General features: G+C 42.2%; 1 protein-coding gene across 1 annotated transcript; it reads left to right on the plus strand.

The window, feature by feature from the left end:
• The first annotated feature begins 2,557 nt into the window (after positions 1 to 2,557).
• faxcb (failed axon connections homolog, metaxin like GST domain containing b) lies at positions 2,558 to 15,884 on the plus strand. Its single transcript, XM_061082002.1, has 6 exons — positions 2,558 to 2,817; positions 7,665 to 7,800; positions 9,007 to 9,203; positions 13,529 to 13,746; positions 14,989 to 15,105; positions 15,556 to 15,884. The coding sequence occupies exons 1-6, from the start codon at positions 2,558 to 2,560 to the stop codon at positions 15,882 to 15,884; spliced, it is 1,257 nt and encodes a 418-aa protein (XP_060937985.1).
• The last annotated feature ends 976 nt before the right edge of the window (positions 15,885 to 16,860 follow it).

Below are 16,860 nucleotides of genomic sequence, written 5' to 3' on the forward strand. Positions count from 1 at the left end.
CCGTGAAGAATCAGATTTGTCGAACAGCCACACGTCACTGAAAACCATTTTTAGAAGCTAAAGCCGATGTAAGTGGCGTCCCCACACGCGAGGGACAGGCACCTCCTCTGAGATTATAATGGATCCCATGCGGAAGGAAGTATTACATAACACAAATCCCATGGCAGAGAGGAAGTGGTGCTGGCATGATGTGCTACAATCTGATGAATACAGATCTTGGTAGGTTTGCTCTAGAGATTATGACTGAGTCTGATATTGATGATGAAGATGATGAAGTGTATTTGTTATGTGTGATAAAGGGACATACAGAGGATCTGCACTTCACTATTATTCCCACGTAACTTCTTCTGTCTACTACAATAAACACTGCTGATGTAATTAGCGCGCTCCCAGAGGCCTCGGGGGGCGCGCGCACGTCTTACTTCTAGTAGCCATGGATGCAGCGGCGACTTGGACGCACAACCGCGTCGTGCACATCGTGGTTCGTCGGGTCTGGATTAAGCCGAGCTCCTGTGGCTGGAGCCGGACAGGCTGCCCCCGGTGAGAGGCGGAGGTGTGAGCTCCCAATGTTGGATCTTTACCAAATCTCCTTTGGCTCTGAGGCGTCTGCTCGGCCTCCTCCCGGCATGCTTCACTCTCACCCTGTCGGGACACCTGCTGCTTCACCTCGGCACCATGAGCGTCCTCGCCTACTTCAGAGGCTGCAGAGTAAGTATCTGCATCCATGTGTCTTCGTTATTATTTATACTCATATATTGCGTTCCTGTGTGCTGTTTTGTTATTAAAGCGGTGCCACAATTTACACAGAGGGGCCAATCATGTGTCCAACATCAATGCAGAGTATATAACACAATATATTATGAACATTGTGTTCTTCAAAAAAAGTTACATTAGAAATATCAACAAATAGTTTATCTCCTTACGTGAATATCAACAGTAAAAACATTGGATTTTCTTTATTAACCTTCTTTTTTTTAAGTTGAGCAAATGTCCATGGCTTGAAATGTGATATTTACAAGTGTCAATCACTATTATTATTATGTATTATGTAATACGTTATTTCCGTCTGAAGGGACTATAGAAATCAGGATTAGAAGCAGATGCAGTAAACAGCCAGTCCAGTGATCACACTGAATCTGATATAATGATGAGAAGGTGTTTATCATCACTTTGTGTTGACCAACAAACTGAGTGTGTTTCACCGGGATGTGAGGGGGGCTCGCCAGGGCGGGGTCATTCATACTGGAGGAGACAATAGGCCTGTCGTATCAAGCTGCCAGCAGGCAATACATCAATACCGGAAATTGTCCAAGTTTGTCTTAAAAATAAAAGCACTGAATTTATTTCATGGGATTCATTGTGTTCATAGTGCCAGCTCCCATTTACCAAATGTGTTACAGAATATTTAAGAATAGAACAAGTGACTCAACTCACATTCATTCATTTGCACATTGTAAAACTTTGATCACATTTTTAAATTGCAGTTAATTTTTTTCCAGAATATAGATTTCATGCTTAAGTATAACAATATAGTAGTGACTAAGATTTAATACCAAATTATATGAAAGTGCTTGTTTGAACATGTTATAATCAGTAATTAGCATCTAACGTCTTAACCGAAGGCAACTCTGTGAGCAGAGACAAGCAGCCACACCCACTTTGAAAATGATAGAGCTGCAATATTTGTCAATTAGTTAATCACTCAACTGTATGAATTTTAACTGATAACTATTGAGATAAAACCTGAATTTCTTTGACTTATTTTATAGGCAAAAGGAAAAAATATATTATTTCCTGCCTCATATAACTGTAGGGCCATGCAGTCTGAGCTTCAGGAGTTTATATTAGTGTAAGGTTGTAATAATGAGAATAATGTGAATAATATGTGTCACAGCTGTTGAGCAACGGATGTTCAGTAACTTTCTGCTGCCAAGAAAAGTAATTCAGTCTTGGGCCCTCGCCATTGGTCCACTGGCAAACAATATTAAATCAACAGCCAGGCAACTCAGTATCACATGTATCCACTGCCTAACCTCTAAGCCCATGTCAATAATTGTATTAAATCTTGTTACTACATTTTAACCAACAGCATGCAAACGGCCCATATCACTCCAATGGCCTCCCTGCATTGGCTGCCTTTAAGTTTAGGATTTATATTAAGATTATTTCATAACTTTTTAAGCTCAGCACGGTCTTGCCCCCATGCAGTTATATCATGGAGCTACTAACTATATTATTATTGTTGTTGTTGTAATAACTCCCAAAAAATCAACTCAACCCAGGTTCAACATGACCATTTATTTTGAAATGTGAGACCGGATGTCAGGTTGTAGTGTTCCTGACTCTCTTGACGTCGCTCTCCAAAACCAGCAAAGGAAAGTGAAGCCGGCGCCGAGCATCGTTCAGGAGACGGAGGGTGTCTCCATGTTCGCCCCTGCCGGCTCTCTGGAGGAGCAGTAGCCGCCATGTCGTAGACCCCCCGCCGGGCGGGTGGATGAAGCCTATAGGGGAGCGCAGCAAGGAGGACGCGGGGCGGCTGTAACCGAGGCAGAGGAGGATGTACTGGGCTGCTGGCTTCGCCTCCTCCCGGCCGTGTGTGGTCGAACTCGGGCGGAACCACAGCCTGCCCCTCGGGCTGTGCGCCTCCGAGCAGCAGCACTCGTTGTATGGCTACATCATTGCCTTCCCTCTGCAGGACTACGGAGGCATCATGTCGGTGCTGGGCTCGGACTCCTGGTGGAAGAAGACCCTGTACATCACCGGGGGGGCCCTGCTGGCCGCGGCTGCCTACCTCCTGCATGAGCTGCTCGCCATCAGGTAGGAGTCTGTCTCAGCTGCCTGTCTGTACCGCAGCACTCATCCCACCTGCTGCCAGGGACCGGCGGGGATGAGCTGCCGTTATTCTGGGTGTAGAGCTGCGTCCCCGCGGGGTGTCGATCCACAGATCTCGCGGTCGTTGCTGTGGTTTCACTCCCTGTTTTCCTCCTTCCAAGGACGCGACAGGAGAAGGAGAGGAAAATAAATAAATAAAGAAGAAGTCACGAGTCGGCTCATGTGCCAGCGCGCACCTGAGCGCGTAAAAACAACGCAGAGCTGTGAGTCAGAGGGACCTTTAATGAACCGTGCGCCCAGCTGCTGCATGGAGAGCAACACAAACACACCGCGGATGAATGGGATGTGATCAGTCCCTGCGGCGGAGCGGTGATCAGCAGGACTAGTGTTAGTGCGCCTGTCAGAGCAGGGGATGGGGATTATTTTGGGCCGGTCATTGCAGGAGAGTAATAAGTACATCCTGTCACAGTGGCCTGGCTGTTCCTGCTTTCACTCACCCTCCCCCGTCATAATCTGAGTAACATCCTATATGCCGTGCCGCTGCCGCTGCTGCTGGATCACGTGCTGGAGACTGAGGCCCGTGCCCGCAGCCTCATGCCATGTGATGTGTTGTTGGCACTGCAGCTTCTGCCACACTAGCTGTTATTCTTCTGGGAGAAATCAGTTCATGTCTGCAGGGTCCTGTAAACGAGAGGGCCCGCTGGGGGGAGATTTCAGCACCACACTGAAGTGGACAGAGGCAGAAAGGGGCAGAGCTGCCACAGGATTTGTTTTTGGTTCCAGCAGCATCCTGAAGCTGCTCCATGAGACAACAATACATTTTGTACACTCTGTACTGGGTGTATTGTGTAGTAGCACTGAGGAATATGGAGGTGAAATCAGTCTAATGCATTACATGTATTTATATAGCACTTTTCCGGTTTTATCGACCTCTCAAAGTGCTTCAAAGTACAAGCCACATTCACCCATACACATTCACACGCTGCACTCTTTCTATCGCACCATTCATACAATGTTTGCACTGTTGTCAAGGGCAGATTTGGGTTCAGTATCTTCGGCTGTGGCTGAGGGAGAGCAGTGGTCTTCCAACCAGAAGGTCGGCGATTCGATCCCAGTGTTCCTCAACTGCATGCCGAAGTGTCCTTGGGCAAGATACTGAACCCTGAATGGCCCCTCATAGAAAAAAGTGCTGCCAATAGATGCACTGTATGAATGTGTGTGTGAATGGAAATAATTTTTACTTTAAAGGGCTTTGAGAGGTGATCAAGACTAGAGAAGAGCTATATAAATACAGAGCATTTACTATTTTATCTTGCCCTGCGACACTTTGGCATTAAGACTGGGATCGAACCACCGACTCTCTGGTTAGTGGGCGACCCTCTCTTTCTCCTGAGCCACAGCCACCCATTATGAGATAAACAACTTTCACCACTCTAAACAAAACCTGATACGGCCAGTCTAGTAAAGCATGTGTTTGTTGACATTTACTTTATTTACACATGCTCAAATACAAATTTCATAATATATGCAGAATAGGCTATATATTTGAGGCTAAAGGAAAAACCCTGAAGATTTAGTGGAAAACAGGATGACAATGCATCCACAGGGTCCAAGGGGTCACAATGGTTTGTTAGGAAGGACAGTTATATGCCTTTCAACAAGTAAATCACCTATGGGAGGTTTTGGACTGATGTACTCTCATCATTAAACAGGAAAATTTAGGAAAAAGTTTGGTGTCAATCCCTTCAGTATATGTCTGTGCTACAAATTCAGCTTGGATATGTGATGCAGGTGAGAAAATACAGTCCATAAACCTTTGTTTTTAATAAATGAAGACATGTTTTAAATATATATGCAATATGTATCGATCAAGTCAGATAAGATTAGGAAGAGTCACATTAAACCTCAATCAAAAATGTTTTAAGATCTCAATTCATCCCTGAAGATCCCTGTTGTAAATCCTAGTAGGGAAGATAATTCTTCTGTTGTTTTTTAACTATTTTACAACACAGTTTTAACAAGAATCACAAGAAATCTCGGGCAAATCCTCCCACCCAACAACTAATAAAACAATAGAAAAACCCCACAAGCCTCCATACTGCTCGTACGATTTCATCCAAGTGACGACAAGCTCCGACATTCAAATTTGACTCGAAACGAGGTTCATTACAAGCTTCATTTTGAGTGTTTGAGTCATGTTTTGTCGACTCAAACACTTCACCCACCCTTCCATCAGCATTGTGGTTAGTAGATAATGAGTCAATTTTCATTTCTGGGTGAACTATCCCTTTAAGAGAAGTGTGATGACTCATCAAGTAATTCACTGTAATTCTAAACGAAGTTATTCATCCCACTCAGCTCATTGGAAACAGTGATGCAGAAAATCACTATGAACAGTTTGTTACATATAGACATATTTCATTTCTTCATCCAGAATTTATTTTACTATACAAATAAAATTGTGATATAAGGTATTTTTGGATGGATCATGGATCTTGATGAAAAAAAAATGGCAGGTTGAGGGGACTGATATATATGAGTGTGTGGAATTTGGTACATATCCAAATGAAACTCCAGATCTAATGAATTTAAATGTGGTTTTAAATTGAGAGATAACATCAGAGAGAGAGAGAGAGAGAGGGAGAGATAGTAACATGTAGTTTAATAAATATGAGGGCAGAGAGACGGAAAGAAGTGCTCAGTGCATCAAGGGAGTTCCCCCAGCAGTCTAGACCTATAGCAGCATAACGAAGGGATGATCCAGCTCTAACTATAGGCTTTATCAAAAAGGAACATTTTAACATTAACCCTAAATATAGAGATGGTTCCCAAACCCAGAGTGGGAGCTGGTTCCACAGGAGAAGAGCCTGGTAGCTGAAGGCTCTACCTCCCATTCTACTCTTACAGATTCTAGGAACCACAAGGGAGCCTTTGTTTTGCAAGCGAAGTGATCTATAGGGACACTATGGTGTTATGAGCTCTTTGATATATGAAGGGGCTTGATTGTTAAGGACTTCGTATGTGAGGAGCAGGATCTTCAATCAATCAATCAAATTGTATTTGTATAGCTTATATTCACAAATCACAATTTGTCTCATAGGGCTTTAACAAGGTTTGACATCCTCTGCCCTGAACCCTAAACAAGAGTAAGGAAAAACAAAAAACAAAACCAACCTTTTAACAGGGTAAAAGAACGTAGAAACCTCAGAGAGAGCCACACGTGATGGATCCCTCTCCCAGGACGGACACAAGTGCAATAGATGCCACGTGTAAAGGAGAGCATCAGAAACATTGTATTTACAGCATTGATTAGAATAAACAGTTTGTAGCATAATGGAAGATAAGTTAATTGAGGAATTATTGTCAGTAATGACAGACAATCTGAGTAGAAATATTGTATATGAAGCGTTCTTGTTGTAATCATAGTCAGGAGACAGGAGTAATATGATCTCTTCTTCTAGTTCCTCTCAGCACTCAACAGTAACAAATGCGTGGACTGGTTTCTCAGCATCCTTCTGAGATGTTTCTAATTAACGCAATACTGCGCAGGTGGAAGAAAGCTGTCCTAGAGACTTGTTTTATATGTGGGTCGAATTACATGTCCTGATCAAACTAACACCATCCAAGGTGACTACCTGCTCACACAGTGTTTCTCTCTGGTGAAATGACAAAAATTTTGTCCAAATTTAAGTAAAAAGTCCTGGGTCATCCAGGCCCTGATGTTCGTGAGACATTCCTGAAGTTTAACGAAGTGATTAGATTCATCAGGCTTAGTAGATATGTACAGCTGGGTGTCATCTGTTAAACAATGGAAGTGTACTGTGCCTTCTAATGATGTTGCCTAAAGACAGCATAAATAAGGTGAAAACATACACAGATTAACATAGGAAAGTGTAGAGAGTTTAGATACCTAGTCTTCCAGAGTAGGTCAGTACAAGGCTTCTGTTTGGAAGTTAATGAACTAAGCCCACACTAGTCCCTGATGGCAAATAAAATAACGAATGTGTAGGTCAGTGGGTTGTTGTTGAGTGTTCAAAACAAACACTGCTCAGGGACACAGGGGCCAACAGTGCTGAGTCATTGTGCTCTAATAAACAACAGGTGTGACCTGTTCCTCACAGGAAGGTTTGTTAGAGCCTGAAACTCCTGCTCTCTGTTTGGATGCACCGGCCTACCCAGGAAACAAGTAGTAACACCAGTCGCTCTCGGAAACACACCAAAAGTAAAGATTTCCATGAAAGGATTTGCAGGGGGTGCGGTGGGTGCAGTGTAGCCTCACAACAAAAGACAGGGTTCGATTCTCAGTTCTCCTGGATTCTTTCTGTTTAGAGTTTGCGTGTGTTCTCCCCATGTTTGCAGGGGTTTCTGCAGGGTTCTCCGGCTTCTGAGAGTGAATGATTTTTTTCCCCTCTGTATGTCGGCCCTTTGATACACTGGCGACCTATCGAGGGTGGGAAAAGCTCTATATCCCCTCATGACCCTCAAACGATAAGCTGTAGAGATAAGGATGGACAGACTACTATATAGTTCATGCTGGTATCAGAACAGGCACAGAGTTAGAGATATCCAAGCTATTTTCCTCTTCAGATAGCAAACTGATGTGGGCCACTTCAGGCAATGATGTTGCACTTCTGGTCGTCTTGTTGCCCCATACATTTTTTAAATTAAATGATCCAGTAAATGTTAGAAAACTCATTAAATACAAATCATGCTTGGTTGTCTTCTACTCGGGTCACTGTGAAATGATGTGGGAATGTATTTCAACTAAAAATAAATAAGTCTAAACTACAGTCTAAAGATGTTTGTGTTCTCCACCTGTGCTCTCTGTGTAGGAAGGAGCAGGAGCTGGACTCTAAAGACGCCATCATCCTTCACCAGTTCTCCAGGCCAAAGAATGGTGTGCCCAGCCTCTCACCCTTCTGCCTGAAAATAGAGACGTACCTGCGTATGGTGGATCTGCCCTACCAGGTGAACACAGACAGAGCTACAGACAGCGGAGGACTCTTGAATGTTCACTGATGTAGTGTTTCTGACCATCGTCCTTTGAATAACTGTTGGTGAAACTCAACTCTCTGTGGTTGATTGTATGCAGTTGGCTCTTCAGTCAAAAGAAGTTAACTCTAGTTCACACTTTACATGCTCACAGCAAACAAGGTTGATTTTTGGGGCCATTTGCAGTTTTTGATCTTTCATTATAAAAGACTTAACGTGTTGTTGTTAGTCTATGAGTTAAAAGCATTGTACATATGTAGAAACATTATTACAACATACATACATACATACAGTCCTTACCTTTTTGACCAATAACCCATTTAAATGTCCATCTGTGATTCTTCATCAGTGGTTTCACAGACTTGCTGTTCATTCAAGAATCATTGTTTCCATCCTAAATAGTTTCATTTTGTTATTTTTTAGGAGCCTGAAGAGAGAAAAGTATCCAGTTAGAAAGAAGATGAGAAATAACTAGTTGATTAAAAAATGTACTTGAGATATCTGTACATCAGAGCTTGAGATGCATTTTAGTTCCTAGAATAGGTCATGTCAATTAGGCAAGTCTCAGAGACAAAGTTAATTAAAGGTGAAAAAGATCTTTCTTGATCTGAGTGAGTCCAGAGAACAACTACCTGACTGCAAAAATACACTTATTTTATAGGGTTTTATCTTCAGTAAACACAACTTGATTCTTATCTATGCCCTGGTTACCAACACCCACCCCCTATTCTGTTTTTTGGCTATGTCCATATTGGGATGTCTAAATTAAATATGTTGTGGGAAATGAGCTAGCATTACAAGCTTTACATGATCCCACCCCTTTTCTTGTTACACAATGTTAATTGTCAAATACACAGAGAAACAACACTCATGTAGATAGATTTTAGCCACAGATGTCAGGGACAATTTATAACTTCAACATCTTACCCACGGGCACTTCGGCATGCAGACTAGAGGAGCAGGGGATAGAACCACCAACCTTCTGCTTCACCCCCTGAGCCACAGCCGACATTAGGGCCACAACAAGATATTACATCATTGTTTTTACTAGCTGGTTTCCTGCAGTGGCGACTGCATCACAATTTGGGCAGATCTGACTACACTAACATGCTCACCCTCTATTTCCTCCAGAAATCATCCAGATTTCATTCATTTTCTCACCTGAAGCTTCTTCCCCTGCAGAACTACTTTGATGGGAGGCTGTCGCCGCAGGGTAAGATGCCCTGGATCGAGTACAACCACGAGCAGGCGTCAGGGTCAGAGTTCATCGTGGACTTCCTGGAGGAGAAGCTGGGCGTCAACCTCAACAGTAACCTCACCCCGCAGGAGGTAGCCGTGTCACGAGCCATCACCAAAATGGTGGAAGAGCACCTCTACTGGTAAGTGACTTGCAAGCAGAGCCAAAGTAGCGTTGATGCTGCAGCCATGTTTGAATCATTAAATTAGCAGAATTCAAGGATTTACTGTCATTTTATGCCATAGGCGGGCTTAGGGGATAAAGGTATACATTTACTGACTATAATCCATACACTTTACATATTTATATTTAAACCAGTGCTCGTTGTAAACATACATGTTTAGATTGTGCTGTTTGTACCTGAGGTCTCAGGAAGAGACTGGCTGAGGGCCTCAGTCCACAGAGAACTGAAGCAGTGCCACTGATGCACAAAGAGCTGTTCACTTGTTTACTCAAAGATAGAAATTGAAGAATCAGTTGTTGTTTTTGTGGTTCTAAACGTGAACATAGTTTTGAACGCACTGTTATGGACAGAATCACTTCCCAGTCAAGTGAAGCTGATAAGATGAATGGTTCTCAAGGTATATGTTCTGAATACAGATAGACAGAGATTTCTGGAATTATTAGATGAATATTATAAGTTCAATGTTAAACCTTAGCAGGAGCCACCCACAGTGATCTAGTCGAAGATCAATTAAATCACATTGATGTCAGGAACTAAGAAAAGAGATTTTAAGTATTGATGTCTTGGTATAATGAAAGTGTTTTTTATACAGCTCTCAGCACAGACTGACTCTGTCTGTACCATCACTTCTGGTTTATCAGCCTTGTTCTACTCCGGTACTTTTGGGTGCTGCTAGGAAATTCTTTACTACTCCTCCCACACCCAGAGATGTTTAGAGTATTCCATTACCTAAAAGCTTCATCCATCTTTTCACTCTTTGCACCCCTTACACACATACACACACTCTGTTGGTGTGGTGTGGCCTATTTTTCTCTTTTTACAAATATCAGGACAGATTTTCAATTATAAATTCATCACATTCATATAATTTACAGGTTTAAACCCTTTGGACAGGGGTTAATGAAAACGTGATATATGTTGTAGTATGCACATTTTGAAGTGCGCGTTCTGTCCTATTGATTTTGCTGGTATAGGTTACGGTTATGTTGCTGCTGCTACGTCAGTTGAGCATCTTTGTGTGTCGGTCGCATTGTCGGGTCACAAGTGGACAGCTGCAGGGGAAGCCACACAGTTTTTCAACCGTGTGTGAGCATCTGTGATTTTTTCTTGCTAGATCATCAGATGTTCACAAGCTCGTTTCAGGATTATTCTTGCAGTGCACTCAGCCTTTTGTAGGAATTGGGAATTACTTCAGATTCTCTCAAGGGGATTTCTTGTTCTTTGGCTGCTACTATACATTTAATCTAACTGTTTCTTAGGTCAAGAAATTTAGTTTATAATTAAAGAATAGATGTGTGATTGAACCATTAGTGTATTGTAAATAGGAACCCCATAACATTTAATTAAAGCAGTATAGGTCATGTATTTAACCCACATCTCCTCCTCCTGCCTGCTAGTGTCACCCCCCCGCTCTCACCTCTGCTCCCCCTGCGCTATGTTAAGACCCACATATAGACCTATTGATTGAATAATTTATGTTAAGGAAGGGCAGTGGCAGACACAGGCTAACAGCATTACTGATATATGGTGAGATCATACTGACTAAAAACAAGATTACAGGAACTGCCAGCTGAGGCAAGTGTGCGTAATGTTTTATCCACCATTTTTTCCAAGCAGTTTATTGAAAGTGAAGGTCAACAAACTCAAAATACACTTTATCATGTATAGAAGCAATACTATTTAACTCAACTTAAACCGAACAGCTAACAGTACACATACGATAAACACTTAATGGTAAAGAGTTATAAACAGTTCTCTTACATTGCATTTTAAGTGGATAATAACATTTTTCACCCAGACGAAAAGCCACTTACTGGGCTAAGTGTTAAATGTTCTGTCAATTGATCATTCAGATTATTATTTGAAACTTTTTGAAGCATTTTCATATCATAATAACACAGAGCAAATGCATTTTTATTCCCAAATATTATAATTTTTTCTCTTTATATTGTGGGCTAAGATAAGTCATGAGAATATAGTAAAACTGTCCACCAGTTTGACTCCGTTACAGATCTTGCAGTGTAGAATGTGGCTCAATGACAAAACAAACCCTTTCCACTGTAGCTTCCTGCTCTGTCAGGCTCATGTGTTTTTCCTCCAGATCTGGAAACAAAGGACAGTATATCCTCTTGAGATATCAGATAATGCAAGAGGAAGTAGTATGTGGTCATCGGACAGTCCCTCCCCAATGTAATCAAGGCCAGATGCTTCAATTAAATTTGTATTGAGTGACCAGTCATAATGACTGAACCTAAAGACAGTAGAATGGAGAGAGAGAGAGAAGTCTTTACAGTCGTATCATGGCTCAAGGGCTCGTCATCACCAGCAGAAATATGACATGAGGCTTCCAGGCTTTCAGACAAGCAGATGGGGAGGCTCATCCTGTTTCTAGTGAGGAGGTGTGACAAAGTGCAAGTGTGTTCGGATGTAGCAGCTTAATCTTGTTAGTGTCTGCACACACAAACAGCTTGGCTGCAGCAACATCAACGGAGCAAAAAAACACAGACTAGCAGGGATAGTCTCATTATGTTTATGAATTAGGTGAATGCAGAATAACTGTTCTTTCTTGATTTCCTTTATTAAATGTGTTGCTGTTACAATTAAGGGCATGTTGATGAATTCAACCTGAGTTAAAGAGTGATTGTAAAGGTTTTGATTGGTTCTATTTGCACATAAATACTTGCTCTGTCTGTTTCCCACTGTGAGCCAAATCTCTACTTGACGTCGGGATGCCTCCTGCTGAGTCTAGCAGTCCAGGTTCCCTTTCAGAAACCTTTTAAACACAAACAAGAGGGAGTCTGCATCTCTCTGAGGAGAGATTGTGCTGTGCAGCAACAAGTGGATGTTTTTGTTTTTAATCCAATTCTGTAATGGACGTTCTAAGTAGTTTCCACAGTCATCTTTTGTCCTCTAGCCTGTTCCTGTGGTAGAGGAGGCACCAATAACAGACTTGAGTACATCACAACAAGCGGACAGTTTGATGGGATGGATATATGATGTTATGTCCTGGCAGCGTGTTGAGAGCACTGTAGGTGATGAATGGGCACTGGGATGGAAGTGGAGGGGCGCTCTTATTGATATTGATCGGGATGAGTTTTATTGTCAAGATATAAAGTTTTGTTGGAAGCACGACACAGGGGTTGAACCCTTTATTACTCTTTTTTGGCACAATACTGATGATTTTATTAATTATTATAGTATTATTATTATTATTATTATTATTATTATTATTATTATTTGTTAAACACGATAATAGATACATAGCATCACAAAATATAAAAAGAAACCCTCCCTTGAACCCTAGAATCTTTCATCACCACATACATGACTGGCCTTGGTTCTAACATAGACCTCATCTGCCATGAACCCTTATGCATATGAATATACATAGATACACATACATGCACACAGCTAAGGAAACATCCAGGACAGCTTCAGCATGGACAACAGTCGGTGAATGTTTCCTAAGCTTGGTCACGTCTATGTTGACTATTTGCAACAGTCAGTGATGCAATAACTCCTCTTTGCCGTCTCTCCCACTCTTCTTCTTCTCTCCTTCCAACCCAACCTGTCGAGGCAGATGGCGATTCACCCTGAGACCCGCTCTGTCTGACTTTTCTTCCTGTTAAATGGGATATCTTTCTCTGCTCTGTAGCCAAGTGCTTGTTTACTGTGGTAACTGTTGGGTTTCTCTCCATGATACTCTGTAAAGTTCTTTCAGACAGTGTTTGTTGTGATTTGAGGCTACTGATAAAATCAAATTGAATGAGATTGTCTGGCGAGGTTATAAGAAGGTGTCTACATCATTATGGCTGAGAACAAGAGTGAAGGAGGCTGGGCCTAATGTAACCTACTCTGATTGGATCAGTGGACCAATTCAACTCTTGTTACTGATAAAAGTTAAAGAAAATCAGTGTTAGCTTGTAACACAAAGCTTTGTAAAAGGTAGTGGTCTAGAAAGTATGGATATGTAGAGGAGTAAAATAAATATATCTACTAGTAAAGTAGAGTAACAAAGTAAAAATGTACTTTGTTATCTCCCAACACTTGCAGAGAGTGATAAATCTTCTGTATAGTGTAGTTAAATTTGCTGTGTAAATGTAGTTTTTTTCACTTATGCAAACTGATTCTATCTAACCAGAAATTTGAATTTAAGTTATATGAAAAATCTGAACTGCAAAGAGAAAATTAATGTGGGTTAAAATATCCATGATATGAAATACAGTGGTGTCAAACCGATTCCCGCTCTCACACAATTATTATTATATATTTTTTTCTTCCAGGACGATAGCTTACTGTCAGTGGGTGGACAACTTGGACGAAACCCAGAAGCTTCTGTCCATGAGCGGCCCACTGAGCGACACACTGAAGTGGCTGCTGAGCCACCTGAACGGCAGCATGGTGCGCAGAGAGATGTACGGCCATGGCATCGGACGCTTCTCCAAGGAGGAGGTCTACACCCTGATGGAGAAGGACTTGAGGACGCTGGCTACACTGCTGGGTAGGAGGGGGCGGCTGTGTGTGTGTGTGTGTGTGTGTGTGTGTGTGTGTGATTGTTGGATAAGCAGCCTCTTCTCCAAACCTCTGCCATTAAAATGTAATCGGTTTGAAAAATAAAAATAAATCTCTCATCACAACTACCAACAGTGACCTATGAATCTAAGGGATTACCCAAGCTCTGTTAGAGCATTGTTTTTTTATTTGGGATATTAAAATTACACAATTTTGTTACTGCAAATCCATGGCCATTTGTAGAGAGGTTTATTTCTTACAATATTAAACACAATACAATCTCAGATATATTCGGAAACTAATGTGTCTTTTTAGAAAATTTTACAAAGCTTCTGGAACAATTTATTTTCTTTTCCGACATAAAATCAGAAGAGAAACCAGTGACAGCTTGAAGAAAAGCCAGTTCATCCAATCTGTCATTCATATGTGTGGTGTAAGAGTAGTTACGTATAAACTCATCTTTACACATTATCAAGAATTTGGCAAAGATGAAAGAAAAGTAATGAAGGTCTGGATGTCAGCCGTGAGACACACTGTCGGTTTAAGGGTTCAGATGGAAACAAACAGGCGGATGCTTTGGAGAAATGTGATTTGCATCGATCTATTTGTTCCTTTTCTCCGGACTGCTATTTGCTATAAAATGGAAAGTCCTTCCTGGAGTGAAGGCATCAGTGGTGCCTTCTCTTTTAATGGTCTGTTCCAGTCTCCAGTGCCAGACGTGTGAATCTGAAATGTTTTGTTTCTTATCTTGCAGCGTCAACATGAAGTTAGTTTATTAAGAAGTGTGTTCTCTGAATGGACAGACAAGGAAGAGATGATTGTTTTAATGTTCATGATATTTAAGGTCACAAGCGCGTTATACAAACTATAGATTTCAGTGTTAGGGGTTGTGTTACTTTGACTATTCACTATTTTATTTATGTGGTGACTATAGTTATGTTTTCACTTCCAGTTAATCATGTCTTACTTCATTAGATTGCTCAATTCAACAAATAATGTTTCAAGACAGTGTCCACCAGTTCTTTAGGTTGTGTGGTAGTTACAGTGTCCACTAGTTCTTTAGGTTAGTGGTAGTTACAGTGTCCACTAGTTATTTAGGTTAGTGGTAGTTACAGTGTCCACCAGTAGCTCAAATAACTGTCAGCCTGTCAGAGCTGCTGGCATTACTGTCTCAAAATGTCTTCTTGTTGACACATGTAAAACTACTTGCTGTCTTTTCTCTGTCCTGCAGGTGATAAGAAATACTTTATGGGCTCTAAGATGTCAACACTAGATGCCACAGTGTTTGGACATCTAGCGCAGGCTATGTGGACTCTACCTGGGACACGACCCGAACAACTCATTAAAGGTCAGTGGCTCTGTTTAGAACTCAGACATTAGCGGAGCACAAGATTTCTCATGATAATCAACAAATCATTGCCGATCACTGTAGATAATGCTGCTTTATTTCTGGCTTCCGTATGTCCCTATATTTGCAGGACATAAGCACTTTTTTCTACTGCCTCCTCATAGTCATATTTATCTCTTCCTGCCACTAGATGGCAGTAATGTATTTGCAATGCAGCACCTTGCATGTAGCAGGGGACACGCAAGTCTCTTATTTCTTCAGAGAGAGCAAAATCAGAGCCTGTGATGTCGTATGAAGATTGTCTGTTGTCATTCTCCTACATAATTCTTGATTAAAGAGCTTGCAGGAAAAGGACAGGAGAAAAAAAAAAGCTTGTCCCTAGTGTCCTCTCCTTCTCTACATTAAGCTCTCAGTGTCAGTTATCAAAAGCTGCCTGTGTCTGTCTTTCAGGGGAGCTGATCAACCTGGGTATGTTCTGCGAGCGAATGCGGAGGAGGTTCTGGCCCGAGTGGTTTGTGGAGTTGGAGGATCTTTATTACGATGGAGACAGTGAGAGCAGCAGTGGCGGCGGTGGCGGCTCCCCTACAGGCCTGCTGGACTTTGGCCTCTTCTCTAGGACTGACACTCTGGAAGACAGCGAGGCCAGCAACCACTCAGCCAAGCACACTCACTCACACTCCCCCGACTCCAACCACTCGCTGTTCGACTCGGATGTGGGAACGGGGTCTGACAATGACATTCAGCTTAAGGAGGAACTAATGCCGGACCTGGAGGTCTGACCTGAGAATGGCTGTGGCTGATGGAATGACACTGACAGAAGGCTGGAGCAATCGGTTTTTGCTTTATAACCTGGTTGAAAGAGCCCGTCCAGATTGAGCTCTCAGCTGAAGAAACTCTTCCAGCTCCTCCACCTCCAATACCCAACATGTTACAACTCCCTGATGGACAAACTGGGTATTTATATGCAGAGCGTAAGAACTGAACGTCATTATGCACATGCTACTCTACTGTTTGTCCCCTCTCGTGACGTCCAAACTGTCCCCTTGGCAGTCTTCTCTTTGCCTTACTTGTCTCGTCCTTAGATGCAGGAGCTGGTGTGAAAGGTTAACACAACAGAAAAACGTCTCATGAAAAGTGCGGTAACGCGCAGACAAGAGAGCGTTGTAGACAGGACAGGTGGCACGTCACTTGCTATAAAATGATGCAACTAATCACCACTCTGCCATGTGTCGTTACGCACAGAGCCGTACAGACAGGTGGAGATTGATCACGTGGCTAAAAGGAACAGCTGCTGCATCTCCACTACGAACCAACCATGTGCTGAAGAGGAAACACAGGTGACACAGAGCGCCAGTCCGTGCCCCAGATTCATCCTTATGTCATCTCCTCGATGCTTCAAGAATCTGTATCAACACAATGATGCGTGTCCATCAGACCATGAGATCCACTTGTAGTTCTACTGAATAGGAGTCAGGAGAAGAGATGAGCAGAATCCTGCCTGTTGCATTTACTTGTTAACATCATTATATATCTTATGTCTCCCATTTATTAAGTCTGTGTTTGCACCCAGGAATCGGGTGAGCCTGGAGGTTTTGGTTTTAAGTTTCACCATCCTTCAGGTCCACATTGAAGAGCTGTCGCTTTTCTATTTGACCACTAGAGGGTGTCAGTGGTCTGTCTGGTATCCCCTACATTTTGTAACATCAAGGTCATTCCACCCTGAGGACGTGCAGTGGATTCAACTCAGCAAATTAT

Source organism: Limanda limanda, chromosome 11, assembly GCF_963576545.1.
Source record: "Limanda limanda chromosome 11, fLimLim1.1, whole genome shotgun sequence".
NCBI lineage: Eukaryota > Metazoa > Chordata > Actinopteri > Pleuronectiformes > Pleuronectidae > Limanda > Limanda limanda.